General features: G+C 36.4%; 1 protein-coding gene across 8 annotated transcripts; it reads right to left on the bottom strand.

The window, feature by feature from the left end:
- Nucleotides 1-985: 985 nt before the first annotated feature.
- On the bottom strand, nucleotides 986-15117 carry LOC306876522 (sentrin-specific protease 7-like). 8 transcript variants are annotated; one of them, XR_013784834.1, is made up of 23 exons: nucleotides 15083-15117; nucleotides 14144-14255; nucleotides 13935-14033; nucleotides 13419-13492; nucleotides 11758-12319; nucleotides 11122-11410; nucleotides 10767-10894; nucleotides 10470-10544; nucleotides 9867-9900; nucleotides 9411-9608; nucleotides 7648-7895; nucleotides 7204-7337; nucleotides 6626-6742; nucleotides 5700-5819; nucleotides 5480-5572; nucleotides 5085-5248; nucleotides 4930-4970; nucleotides 4770-4813; nucleotides 4331-4399; nucleotides 3961-4111; nucleotides 3815-3881; nucleotides 3244-3380; nucleotides 986-1102 (listed from the first exon to the last, which is right to left on the bottom strand). XR_013784834.1 is itself a non-coding variant. In XM_079427786.1 (22 exons), exons 1-22 carry the CDS (start codon nucleotides 14986-14988, stop codon nucleotides 3322-3324), a joined length of 2922 nt encoding a protein of 973 aa, XP_079283912.1. In that variant the 5' UTR covers nucleotides 14989-15094; the 3' UTR covers nucleotides 3209-3321. The 8 variants fall into 8 exon arrangements, 6 of the variants coding, with proteins under 6 accessions (XP_079283912.1, XP_079283908.1, XP_079283909.1 ...); XR_013784835.1 differs by having other exon boundaries at nucleotides 14945-15104; XM_079427786.1 differs by lacking the exon at nucleotides 986-1102 and having other exon boundaries at nucleotides 3209-3380; nucleotides 14945-15094.
- Between the last annotated feature and the right edge of the window lie 216 nt (nucleotides 15118-15333).

Here is a 15333-nt window from a genome sequence, read left to right as displayed (position 1 = left end):
GAACCCAATATACAGTTCTCAATGGATGCATACTAACGTGATGCTTACGTAATCACTGCTCAACTGAACACTTGACCACCTGTAAGGTTAAGGACAGGAATTAATGCTTTGACCCTTAAAGACTGCAACAACTGTAAATGAACAGGAATCAAGATGCTTTTTTAAGACTGAGAACAGGTAACACTATTACTTTGCACTGAAATAATGTCAAATAAACAAATGCAATATAGCAATTAAGTACAAGGTAATAAACAAGTAAATTAAAAATGGAAGTAGTGACAGATCAATTCTCACCCAAATGAAACGGGTTACTAAAAAAAAATTTAGGACAGGGCAGATCTGAATGCAAGCTTGCAGTTGAATATAAGAAGAGGGGAAGGGTCCACCAGAGAGAAGCCTTTTGATTACACTTTCTGAGGTCTAAATAAATTTGTAGAAAGTGAAACACATACATGGATGAATCGTTCACATTAAGTCAAGTCAAGTCACCTTTATTTATATAGCGCTTTTAACAATACAGATTGTGTCAAAGCACTTAACAGTATCAGATTGGAGGATAGAGTGTCAGTAATGTATACAAATAAGATTAAACACTCAATTTTCAGTTAAAGGCATTTCATTATTGAGTTCAGTGATGTCATTGTCTAGCTCAGTTTAGTTTAAATAGTATCTGTGAAATCAAATTGACGGTAATCACTAGAAATCAAGTGTCCCCAACTGAGCAAGCCAGAGGCGACAGCGGCAAGGAACCAAAACTCCCTCTGTGACAGAATGGAGAAAAAAACCTTGGGAGAAACCAGGCTCAGTCGGGGGGGCAGTTCTCCTCTGGCCAGGACATTATTGTTTATTTATTATTTACTTATTGTTTTAATTAAAATTTTAAATGTATAAATGTATTTATTTATATTTTATATTGTTGCAATTTCTAACAATAATAGTATTATGTAGTTAGGTATTTTATTATATTTTTAGTTTTATTGTATTTAAGTCGAGGTCTTCACTGGGGATATGTCCCCGGGGCTCATCCAGGTGTCCGGCCTCCACCGATGATCAGGGAGACATCATCTCCCAGTGCCGATCCACCATCTGATCCGGACACGGACTGAGAAACAGAATAAGAAAGAAACAGATAAATATTAGCGTAGATGCCATTCCTCTTACGATGTAACGAGTACATCATGTGTTATGGGGAGTGTTCCCGGTTCCGGTTGATCTAATTAATGCAGCCTAACAATCCTTTAATGGATTTGAATAAGGTCTATTAAGGTCTATAGCTGTCCTATAGCTTGTCATTCCAGTGCTCTAAAACCGTCGCTAGGCAAAAATATTTTTACCGTATGCATAATGATGGCATATTATTGTTAACAATGTTAAAAATATCTGCTACCTCGAAAGCATGTCTCAATGTTTAGTGGATCAAGGCCCTTGTTGGTGCCCAAATTAGCATTTTCAACAGATTCACATCTGGGAACAATAGCGAACAACCAGTGTTGGGTAAGTTACTAAAAAAATGTCATCCACTACAAATTACTTCTTTAAAATTGTAATTTGATTACATTACTGATTACTGCATTTAAAAAGTAATCAGATTACTAATTACTTTCAAGTTACTTTCCTTTTCAGGTTATCAAACCTAAAATATACACTACAAAGAGAAACAACTGCACACTCACTTAAGCATGTTTATTAACCAACGTTTCGGCTAGTAGCCTTTTTCAAGGTATGAAGACACAGAGTTTGGTAACAATAAAACACAAGGTGAGAAAAAAAATGATACAGCCCTCAACATGATGTCATTTTTGTTACACTTTTAATAAATTGTTAAATTGTATAAGTTTCATGATTTTAATTCATTAGACATGCTTTTTGATTAATAAAATTTTATTTGAAGAGACTCCGAAAAAAAAACAAAATGGAAAAAATGGAATCCAGAAAAATTAAAACAGAAAAAACAGAATTTAGACAAAAAATAAACGGAATTTGGGGAAAAAATAAAACGGATTTCATAGGGCCCTAGATTTCATTGCATCTAAATGTTGTAGGACTCGTCTGCATTTTAGCTCGCATTCTCTGGTGATTTATTAAAGGGGCATACTGACGCGCAAAACATGATTTTTACTTCATTTTTTTTTACACTGCATTTGTAACAAGTAATTTTGTTGACATAACTGTAATCAAATTACATACATTTATAATGTAACATTACTGCGTTACCAGGAAAAATAATTAGATTACAGTAACGCATTATACCCAACTCTGCTAACAACCGTAGCTACTGAATTAGACCTGCAAATATGCTCCTTCTTTCCAAAACCCAGCCCTCTAAAGACCTGACTGACAAGGATATTACAGAGACGGGTGTGATTTTTCAGATTCAGGGTCATTCTAGGAAATTATGAAATCTAAATAAGATTTTGTTTTAGATGTGGCCGTGCGTGACTTGCATGGCTAAGATTAAGACAGGATTTTGTACCCCCTGTGCTCACACACCGATTTAACTGCCACAATACAATTACCGTACAGGTGGCTTAGTGTCTGTGTCCTCAGAAATTAACCACCACAGGTACAGTAAAGAAAGGTTTGTAAAAATACAGCCCAGTGTACTGTGAGGGATTTGCCCTATTGATCTGTTTTTTGAATTACACATTGAATTGTGTTGTGTTTGAAGATTGGAGGGAATGTCCAAAAACGTTACAGAAAACACACTGGTCATTTTCTGCCAGGACTTTATCCATTTTTCCAGATTTTTTATTTTTACAGTGTGGCATTCTTTCATAAGGCTTTTTATTGTATTACTGCTACTATTTCTGTAGTATGTATACTTTGCACTTTCCATTTTGTGTAAAACATATCTTTACCTTTGTTAGTCTGATCAAACTGTTCAATACTTGATATTTCCAAATCACTTATGACACTGGAAATGAGAGGTGTACACAACAAATCTAGCAGAAATAGTAATAGTATGGAAGCACGCTGTTCCAAAAATAGGCCTGTCTCAAAGGCAGAAAATGCTACCATATAGCTTCCACCAGGTTTTACAGTCCTCCTTGGTACACACACTTAAAAATTAATAATCACAGTTTACCAGCTAGTATACACTACACTGAATAAGCAAACAAACAGAGACCATCATTGTACACAGACTGGAACGCTGGGATTACTGGAAGAAGGTGGGTGGTCTGCAAATCAGTCTAATCTCTAACTGTCTGATTAGTGTTAAACCTATACCATCCCTGCACGCACCTGGCCTTTTGATGCTCTACTTGACCACTACTAATGAATTAGCCAATCAGAACAAGGACTCATGCCACACCCGACTGCTTATCCAATCATGTGTCCAGGCATGTTTCTCCTACATTCATTCATCACAACTGTAGCCACTGTTAACAGAGAGCATAAACACAGTACAAATGTTCATTTTAACAGGGTCTTCTTATTTTTGGCTTGAAAGATCAATCATTTTTTGCCATATGACCCTTTTAAAGAAGGTTTGAGCTACTTACCTCGATAAAAACAGACATACAGAGAAATTTGAGATTAAAAAGAGCAAAACAATTTATCATCATTTTATCGACATTTATTTATTTCTAAAGTTTTTCCAAGAATATACAAAGGCATAAAATTAATATAAAAGGTTCAAAAACAGCTAAAATATAAATATATCTAGCGTAAAATCATCATGTGAACCTAAAAGCTTAACATCACTTAATGACATTTCCATGATCTGCCCTATCTTCTAAAGATTCATGTCCCAGAAAGCCTTGCTGAAATCTGTACAGGTGTAGGATGAGGTCTCGAATCTCCTCCCGTTTACCTCGCACCTGTTGCCGTGGAAACCAGTGCTCCAATCTCAATGGCAATTCAAAGTCTACCACAGGGTCCTTAAAGATATACAAATAGCATTGCAGTCAAAATAGACTCTTGGACAGATTCGAAATTGAATTGAAAATTTGGAATTACCTGTAAAAAAGTTTCTGCATATTGTAGCAGATAAAGGCCACAATCACTGCTGTTGTCCTGTAGGGGAACTGTACAGTGGGAACCTACCATGTGGTCACCACTAAAGTCACGATAACCACCTCTTTTTGTCTGCCACTCCACCTGAAGGTATCTAAAAAAAAACATCAAAATAAATCATGTCATGAAAAGAAATCTGATTATACACATTATATATTAGTCATAAATAAAGACTGAAATCACAGGCAAAAATATTCTGTTGCACTAGTACTATTTACATAGCAGTAAACAAATAATAATAATAATAATAATAAAGATAGCAACAACAACAGCGGTTAACATAAATGTGAGATTAAGTTAAGCAGATACTCACTCGCGCAAGAGTTTGAAGATACGTTCGTGAACCGACAACTTCAGGGAATCCATGATGAGAATACATGGTCTGAAAGAAATTGAGTAAAAATAACTCTCAAAACTCATGGTTAAAAAAATGTCAGTTTGTTATAGTTAAAAATTGTTTTTCGTGCGATACATTAGCAGTGAAATCCTTTTCCTGAAAGCATCCATAACTGCATATTAAAATATATATACATGTATATGAATAAAAAGCAACATTTTAGCAACAAGTTAAATTTTACTTTTATAATAAAAAATAACAACAGAAAATCTCAAATCCATTATACAGTACTTTTATAATTTTATCATAATGTATGCAACACAAAAGTTTTTTTTATTAGACAACCTAAACTATTATCTTCTTTTCACACACTAAATTCTCTACAAAACACACACACACACACACACACACATACCTTTTACACACAACAGGTCTCTTGCAGGTATTTTCCGTACAGTTCTACAGAGGGAAAAGGTTCTGCTATAACTGTGCATGTGCAAACTATCAACAAATCAAATTTTCAAATGAAAGATTTCTGAATGGCAAGACCTGTTATTAAAGTTAATTTGACTTACGGGAAGATGAAAAGACGTGCTTGACTTTATACGACTGTTATCTAGATTAAGAACAAAAGTTTGTCTAGAATCATCAAATGATACTCAAAAGTAATAAGCATACAATTAACAGTAAAGCATTAGAATTACAATTTTTCAAAACTGACACATCTTACCTTTGTCCTCATCACTGTTGGATCTATTCTCTGCATGGATCTCACCCTCAGACTCACCCAAACCTTCACCTCCATCGCCCTGCACAGAGTCTCTGCCGTCCCTCTTCACAAACTGTGGCTCTTCTAACCCAGGAAAACAGATCACCACAAGGTACCAGTGAGCTCTGAAACAAACATCAGACATGATATAAGACACTTATAAACATGATTTGATACACACTGGTATATTCAAGGCACATGAAAACTCAAACTTTTTATAATGTCCATAGACAGCACAAATTAATGAAATTACAAGAAACATGTAATTAAAAAGCAAACAGCTCTAAAAACACTGGCCCTCAAAAGTACGTATGGCTTAAGTGTCAAAACACTGTATTTATATAGCTAATACTCACTCTTGATTGACAGGCACAAACAGGAAGTCTTTGTCAAAGATGTCTACATGACGCGTCCATGTCCTCACACGCTGATGCCTTCTGACCTGAGCTCTGATGGACAACCAAAGTTGTAAAAACAAAAACCGATTGTAACAATAAGCATTATCAAAGGAAAGTGTATATCAGTAGCTCAAAAAGGGGTATATATGAATATGTGTGCCGTCTAACAAATACTCACGTTGTGCTTGTACTGTCCTCATTAGCGTTGTCTCTGCGTGTCAGCTGTTTATAGAAAAAACTGCTGAAAACATGAGATCTGTCTACAGATGCTTGCGGGGCCTTTTGCACCAGAAGATACCTAAAAAACACGCACACAATATACAACCTCAGTTTGCAAGTTTGTCATCAATATTCAAAGAGGATTGTTCGAGACTCAGTAGCAAACATATCCTTAGGGTTACAATGATTTCAGGTTTATGCACCTAAAAACATGCACTACAGTTCAAAGGTTTGGGGTCAGTAAGAATTTGTCATTTTTTTTATGCTTCTTATGCATACCAAGGCTGCAATTAGCCTATCTGTACAAAAATATAGCTAGTGCTGGTGTGTGGTGAGCACACTAGAGCAGTTGCACTGTGGCTTCCGTCACTTCATCCAAGTGGATGCTGCACACTGGTGGTGGTTTGAGGAGAAATAAAGTGCTCTATAAATACATCATTCATTCATTAATTCATTCAAAAATAAAAACAGCAATATTGCAAAATATTATTGCAATTTAAAATAACCGTTTTCTAATTGAATATATTTTAAAATGTAATTATTCCTGTGATGGCAAAGATAAATATTCAGCATCATTACTTCAGTCTAAATTGTCACATAATCCTTCAGAAATCATTCTAATATGTAATCATTGTAAGACTTATCGACCCCAAAGATTTGAAAGATAATGTATTGTTAAAAACAGCCAACGTTTAGTTGTTTTTCACATCAGAGCTTCCTATAAGCAGTTTTTGATCAGAACAAGTTGCAAACTGGATCAATCTTCATTCTGATAGTGAAAACTCCTCGTTCTTAACCCCACTCCTTCCCAAATAACTGTGATGGAGTGACTGTAATTCCTTCCACTGATACACTGTGTCTAAAAGCAATCCTTAGTTGTCTTACTTGAGGTAGAAGTCGATTATAACATCATTGAGAAACTCGCCACAGTCTAAACACTCCAGGTCCTCTGTCGTCACGGTGATGGCTCCTTTCGTGGGTGGAGGAGGGAACTGAATCAATCTGAAACAGAGTTGAATGAAAGTATATTAGGACTGATTTAAATTGGTCAAAATTGACAGTGACATTTATAATGCTCCAAACTATTTCTATTTAAAATAAACATTCCTGTTCATCAAAAATCCTGAAAAAATGCATCATGGTTTCTGCAAGAACATTAAGCAGAGCAACTGTTTACAGTATGATGATAATAAGGAATGTTTCTTGAGCACCAAATCAGCATATTAGAGTGATTTCTGAAGGAACAAGTGATACTAAAGACTGGAATAATGATGATGAAAATTTGGCTTCGACATTACAGAATAAATTATATTTTAAAATATATTCAAATAGAAAAGTTTTTTTTAAATTGTAACAATATTTTCTAAAATTATTGTTTTTTTTTTTTTACTGCTTAATTGATTAAAAAAATGCAGCTTTGGTGAGCAAGAGATTTCCATCACAAACATTAAAAGCGTTTTTACCTGCGTGCCGGACCACAGTGTCGGTACGGTGTCCATTCTGCCCCAAGTGTAGGTGCCAAGGTAACACTGTATGAACCCTGAGCTCTACTGTGGCAAAGCGTGTAAACTGGCTCCAAATGATCAGATTCCTGAGACTGGAAACACACATTCAATCCATAATATTGCCAAAACAATTTCTTTTTCTCCTATAATTGATAATTCTCTACCTAGTCCACTCAGACTAGGCTGGAAAAACAGATCATTCAAAAACCACCACACTGACATACAGAGGGTCTGAAAAGTGAAAATGATTCTGTATTTTGTATTTAATAATCTTATATAATTACAAATAATATTATCAGCCTAATAATTTGTTACTAAATTACTAAGTTAACCACGGGAAAGAAATTAACTTGCAAACACATAAAAAAGCAAAGATACATAGATGCAATATTTTGTCTGAACCTTCACAGCAGATACAGCTGCATGTGCAGCAATGTTGGTTTGAGGATCAGTTTCAGGCATCAAAAGTTGGAGAAGGTGTGTTTCCCGGGAGCTCTGAAGCACTTTCAGGCTGTCTGACTGTGAGAGGGGGGAGAGGAGTTCAGGGCTGCTCTGATTCTGAACCATGTCCATTAAAGATGCCAAGAGCGCACTCTCAACACCAGTTACAGGTTCAGCCAAACACAGCAACACACATGTACTGCCTTCAGCTGTAAACACATAAAACATAAGGAGAGAGAATATAGAAAGTACTGTCACTGCTTTCAAAAATATTAGCAATATTAACAAATATATACAGGCATGTGATCAGCTAGACACAAAAAAGAATTTTCTTCATCGTTACTCCAGTTTTCAGTGTCATGTGATGTTTTAGAAATCATTACAATTGATTTGACTCTCAAGAAACATTTCTGATCATTATCAATGTTGAAAAGAATTTTGCTGCTTCATATTTTGTGTGGAAATGGTGATACATTTTATTTTTCAGGATTTTTTGATAAATATAAAGTTTAATGAACTGCATTTATTTGCATTTATCAAATATATTAATTAAATTTGTTAATGCATTTATTAAATAGAAATCATTTTAAATATCTTCACTCACTTTTTATCACTTTCATGCATGATGAATAAAATTATTAATTTCTCTCTCTTTTTAAATCTTATACAAATGTTTGAGTGGTATCATTGTTTCCACAAAAATATTAAGCAGCAAAACTGTTTTTAACATTGATAATAATAAGAAATGGTTCTTGAACAGCAAATCAGCATATTAGAATGATTTCTGAAGGATTATGTGATTGTGACACTGAAACTTCTCTTTGTAAACAACAACAGATTTATAAACGTTTCTAATGACGAATGTTGCGTTCCCAAAAGCTAATTAAAGCGGCTCAAACCAAGCAAATCGAAAATAAAACAGTACTGTAACAGCAGACATGTAGTGCGTGACTACAGACTACAGTCTATTATATAATTACATAAATTAATTTTGTGACAGCACTAGCAATCTCAAATTCTCACCGCCATTCATAAAAAGTCACCGGGTCGAGTAACACATTTCAGCGCTGATTCTACTCGCGTTTGGCGCTTTGAATCATTTGAACACTTTTAACTGTCCTGCAGATGATCCCGCGAGCTCGTGCAGCACTCTCAGGACCATTCCACCCATGATGTTTCTTTTGACAGTTTATTTAGGTAATAGTTTAAGGCCATTTGCACGATTTCAATCATCATCAAAAAAAAAAAACTTGGATCGATGACAATCATCGGAAATGATTCCGAGGTCGGAAAAAACGGAAGTCCGTAAAAATCCCATCCATATAACAATATATTAAAGTGAAGTGACATACTGTCAAGTATGGTGACCCATACTCGGAATTCATGCTCTGCATTTAACCCATCCAACGTGCACACACACACAGCAGTGAACACACACACACACACACACACACCGTGAACACACACCCGGAGCAATGGGCAGCCATTTATGCTGCGGCGCCCGGGGAGCAGTTGGGGGTTCGGTGCCTTGCTCAAGGGCACCTCAGTCGTGGTATTGAGGGTGGAGAGAGCGCTGGACATTCACTCCCCCCACCTACAATCCCTGCTGGCCGGAGACTCGAACCCGCAACCTTTGGATTACGAGTCCGACTCTAACCATTAGGCCACGACTTCCCCCTACAGTATCTATTAACAGTAATCAAGAAAGTAGACAAGTAGCTGACCTGGACATACGTCTGGCAGGATGACGGCCAGGTCATTGCGTAATCCGTGTGCCTGGTCATCAGACAGCCAAAAGAGGACCAGAGAAGGAGGTGGGACTTCGTTGTCCTTGGCCAGGCCACACCCACTCAATATATGCTCATCCCATACACTGTATTTACACACATTAGGCGTCGATATAGAAATGTTCACTGAAGAACCTGAGTAAACAAAAAAGAAAAGCGGTTTAAAAATGTATAATCATATATCACATATAGATATTACCTTTATCTATTTATAATATAAAACATAATATTAAAACAATATAACACAAATTATAATATAAAATGTATGGAATAATAAAAGGTTATAGATTTATTTGACAGTTAAATAATAACCTACAAAAGAAAACATAGAAAATGCTTAATGTTCACCACCAGAATATTTCTTATAATAATGTATGTATAAAACATGTTTACCTCGTAATGAAAAGGTGATCTTCTCTGTAGTGACCTGAAAAATCGTATATATAAAAATCAGTGACACAAATAGATTTTTATGTAAACCACAGCTTGAATCATGACTTGAATGATTCAGACATATGTGCCCTGGACCACAAAACTGGTCATAAGGGTCCATTTTTTTTTACTGAGATTTATACATCATCTGAAAGCTGAACAAATAAGCTTTCCATTGGAGTATGGTTTGTTATGACAGGACAATACTTGGCCGAGATACAACTATTTGAACATTTTGGAATCGGAGGGTGCAAAAAAAAATCTAAATATTGAAAAAACGCCTTTAAAGTTGTCCAAATTAAGTCCTTAGAAATGCATTTTACTAATCAAAAATTAAGTTTAGATACTTTTACGGTAGGAAATTTACAAAATATATTCATGGAACATGATCTTTACTTAGTATCCTTATGATTTTTGCCATAAAAGAAAAATCGATAATTTTGACCTATACAATGTATTGTTGGTTATTGCTACAAATATACCCATGCTACTTATGACTGGTTTTGTGCTCCAGGGTCACATATTTGATCACTCCATCCCACCACATCAACATATCACGCTCACCTTCATACTCTCACAATTGGCACTAACTCCACCCATGTGAAGGGAAGACAGCTGTAGCTCTATCACAGCTGAACTCTGACAATGAAAACATAAATACACACATCAGCGCCAGTGTCTGGCTGGAACAGCCCCCGTTAAGCTAGATGTTTTTTACATCAAGATAAGCTATTATAAGACACCATAAAATCAGCTATATAATATTTAGTAATTATTTAGTAAATAAAATGATTTCTTTTTGTCCAGTAGGTGGATCACCATACCCACCTGTGTGTGAATGACATGCTTGTAAACTCTTACCGATTTATCTTCTATATTCATGTCTTTTGCACCCTCCAGTGGCTGGATGTTTAGGGAAGGGGCTTTCACCTCTTTACTTTCCTCTCCTTCTGCTTCCTCCTCCTCTTCCTCTTCACTGGACAAAACAACTAATCAAGGCAACAATGGAATTACTGTGTTCAAGTAACAATCATTCAAAGTTAGAAAAAATGCTTTGGTATATCTGTGTTGCATGTAAACACCAAATAATGTTTGATATTTATTAGTGAAATTATATTTACAAATTACATACACTTCTGTTCAAAAGTTTGCAGTGGGTAAGATTTTTTAAAAGGTTTTTCAAATGAATCACTTCAATCACATTTTAATCACTTACTAGGTTCAGATGTGGTGAGCTTAAAGGACTCTGTGTTATAGCTCTGCCCCTCTGTTGTCCCAGAGGCAGGGTCTGAGTAGGGAACATGTTCACCTGAAAGGCTGTCCATACGTAATCTTTTAGCCTGGATTTCCCCATCGACCCCGAATGAGAGGCGTAACACACTTCCTCTCATTGCATCCACTTCCTGCACCACCTCTCCATTCCTGAGCAAGTGATTTTCCGTATCTTCTGAAGCATATTTTAGGCACTCTTGTGTTTCTCTCCTTTCTTTCTTATTGGGTAGATGCTATAGAATCAAATGTAGATTCAAATGTGAATCCTGAACAGATGTACCAAACAGAGGTTTCACATCATACATTATAGTTTGCTTTAAAATACCAATAAATTATTTAATAAAGCATTTAAATTGTTTTTAAAATGTATTTTATTCCTGTGATGGTAAAGCTGAATGCTCAGCATCATTACTCCACTCTACAGTGTCACACACGAGCCTTCAGAAATCATTCTAATATGCTGATTGGTGCTCAGTTATCAATGTTGAAAACAGTTGTGCTGCTTAATATTTTTGTGGAAACCATCTGTGATGCACTTTTTCAGGATTCTTTGATTTTTGTCAAGGTGTACAGATCTTACCTTGCTACCTAAAGTTTCTTCTCTCAGACTCCCCCGCCTTGCTAACGATGAAGAGGGGCTGCATAAAGATTCACATCCAGAGGAAGGTGCTTCCTCATGCTGCGGAGATCCTTCAAGAAGTAATACTTCATTGTCTTCAAAGGTAGATGGTTTGGTCTGTTTAGGCAACTGTTCACTAATCTGAACAGCCTGTGGAGAGTCACTTTCTCCGGGTGAACAGGAGTTACCTGATACTTCAGATGACTCTAATAGTTTCAGTGATGAGTTCAGTTGTTTGGATTTCAGATTTTTTATTTTGTTGTGTGGACATGACTCATTTTCAGTGGATGACTCAGGCTGATTATGGGATGGTGAAGTGGCTTTTGGTCCAGTAGAGTCTGTTTCTCCTCTTTTTGTTAGACTGGTTCTCCTCTTGTCTTTGAGTGCAGCTGTTGAGGTGTGATCACTCTGCCTTTTGCTCTCTGATTGGCTTGCCTTTTGGCAAATCTGCCCGCCACATCTCAGCAATCTCTGCCCGATCTCTGTCTGAAGGACATCTTCTAAAACCACTTTGACCTGGCGCCTATAGGAAATAAGTACATACACACATTAAACATAATCACATAAAAATCAACTAAACTAATGCAAAGAATAACAAACACTGTAGCTCCTTAAACAAACTTACTTTACTTGCAGATCCATAACTACTAGACAGACAGTTTAAACACAATTGGTTCGTTCTGCACAGCTGTTTATTGACTTATCTTGTAAACTAATGGTACAGCAATCATTTTAAGTACTGGCAGTGTGGGTCAACATGCACAGATGGTGCATGAATGATAAGCAAAAGTGTTTAGTGGGGGAGTGTAGATGTGTGCCATATCATGGAAAACAGGATTTCCCTCTGCTATTTTGAAATAAAAGTCTGATATAAACTTATATATAAATATATATTCTAATATATTCTTAGAAGGCAAAACACCCTCCAGAGTTCACCCAGATTGTTTAATGAAACCAAGCAGAAAAAAGGGCAACAATTACAAGCACAACACATCAAAACCTAATCAGTAAGCAGCAACTTTATTACTTTAGCCTCTTTTAAGGATCAGAAAGGGTGGAAAATTGCTAAAACTGACTTGACTTAAACTGTAAGAGGACACCAGGAAAAATAATACAAAAAACTGCCCGAAGGAGCCTGTTTTCAGGTGAATTTGTTAAAGCCAGATCACTTCAGTTCTGGCAGTACTGTCGTATGGTACCCTATTTATTTATTTTATTATTAGTTTTTTTAATACCATGTCAGCACAAGGTTATCTTCATGGCAAAAACAGAATAAATAACAAAAGACATACAAAAGTTTTCGTATGGTATCCTAAAACTACTGGCTTGAAACACTCCAATCATGTTGAAGTATGTTAAATGTGCCTCTGAAATCTGAATTTTGTTTTCCCAAATACATGCAATGTTGAGAGTTTTCACATAAAGTATAACATATGCAATTCAGTTGGCCAGCATGTACGTAATTCAAAACTACATATTTAATGTAATGCAAGACAAAACAAACAATATTGTACTTTGGTACATAACGTGTTTATACAACTACTTACCCTAATGTTTACTATAAGTGATGAAGAACAGGCTTCGCCTTCAGAATCTGATGGAAAATGTGGTTAGCACATTACCTTTCGATTTCCTGCCATATGGTATGTTCTTGACCGCTTGATGTACCATTTGAGGCCAGCTGTGTCCAGTGGATCTAACAGTACACAAGAAAACAAAGCCAATCAGAAACTACCAAAACATTAAGAGAGCACAGGTCGAATTGTTGACAGAGGTTTTAAGTAGTCAAACAGTTCACTAGATCAGTGAAGAAAAAAAAATTCTAAAAACAGATAAACACACATTCTATGTTAATATGTCAAATGAATTCAGTGCCTGGTGACCATATAGTTAGGTTAAACTATACAATTCAGCTAAAGAATGGTTTATTCTGATTATCATTATTAATAAGCATAACTATTCATTGAACACTGGTGTATTCTATCATATTGCTGTATGCACCATTTTATAAAAGCAATAAGGCATGAAAGAACTATAATTATATTATAATGCCTTTGTGGTTTAAATGTAGCTCTATACTAGAACGTAAAAAGAATTTGTCAACAAATGCACAAATGATATGTCCACATCATAGTCACCTTGGAGTGGCTCTTATTCCGATCTTCTGACATCTCTGTATCCACACGCTCATCCTCAGCTGTGGATAGTCTCCTGGGGATCTTAAGAGGACTTTCAGTCTGGGACACATTAAAATGTATGTTTTTTGTTTTGTTTTTTAATGTAAAAACATTGAAACACAGTAAACACCACTATTCCATATGTCATGTCATTTTAAGCATGGACATACCTGACAGCTGTAACGTTTCATCTCAGGTGAGAGGGTCAGAGCTCTCCTCCGGTCCAGGGGAAAATGACAGAGGCTAGACAGAAGGCTGTTACAGGGTTTTTCATGTGGCATTCTGCAAACAGATGTTTGAAATCCCAGATAAAGCAATGGAAATGAACAAAGACAGGACAGGATCAGAACCTAAATATAGCACTGTAACCGGTCCTAAAAGACCTAAATACGATGCATTATATCATTAGATGATTTTCACCAATAGCCTGCATCAAAATCTCAGTTACATTATGTGCTAAATATAACTGTCCGTATCTGTCAATGCATTGAAAAGTCAACATTAGCACACATGCACATTAAAAGTGCTCCTAACTGACCTGTAGCTAAATACAATGTCCTATTGTCCTGTATGGGGAAGTCGTGGCCTAATGGTTAGAGAGTCGGACTCGTAATCGAAAGGTTGCGAGTTCGAGCCCCCGGCCGGCAGGAATTGTAGGTGGGGGGAGGGAATGTCCAGCGCTCTCTCCACCCTCAATACCACGACTGAGGTGCCCTTGAGCAAGGCACCGAACCCCCAATTGCTCCCCGGGCGCTGCAGCATGGCTGCCCACTGCTCCGGGTGTGTGTTCACGGTGTGTGTGTGTGTGTGTGGATTTGTTCACTACTCACTGCTGTGTGTGTGCACTTGGATGGGTTAAACGCAGAGCACCAATTTCGAGTATGGGTCACCATACTTGACAATACGTCACGACTTTACTTTACTTTACTATTATACCTTCATCTGGTTCGGTTTTTATATATTACACCTACTTTTTAAGTCCCGGACTCAGTTTACGGGTTTTACTGTAGAACATGGTAACTTAAATTAAGATAATTTAGCTGATGAACGGAAGATAAACACATGAATATTGGGATTATATTCCTCGATTAAAAACTTCCGCAACTCACAGGAAGCCCCACACTCTTCTTCTTTGTGAAACGCGTAATCTAGCGAGGTAGTGTGCGCCATCTAGCGTATGAAGAATAAATACAATGTATGTAACTGAGCGGACTCTCAAACACCACATCAATACTTGGTTTTTAAAGCATTTATTTATTTATTTTTGAACACATTGACATTATAAGAGTAAGTTTTCTGTAAAAGCTTCTTCGTGTAAAGCTTTTTTATTGTGTGTTGGAACAGCAGTGGGGATTTGGTC

Source organism: Barbus barbus (assembly GCF_936440315.1).
Source record: "Barbus barbus genome assembly, chromosome: 10".
NCBI classification, from domain to species: Eukaryota; Metazoa; Chordata; class Actinopteri; order Cypriniformes; family Cyprinidae; genus Barbus; species Barbus barbus.
Note: the sequence above shows the minus strand (reverse complement) of the source record. Positions and strands in the feature narration are given on the sequence as shown.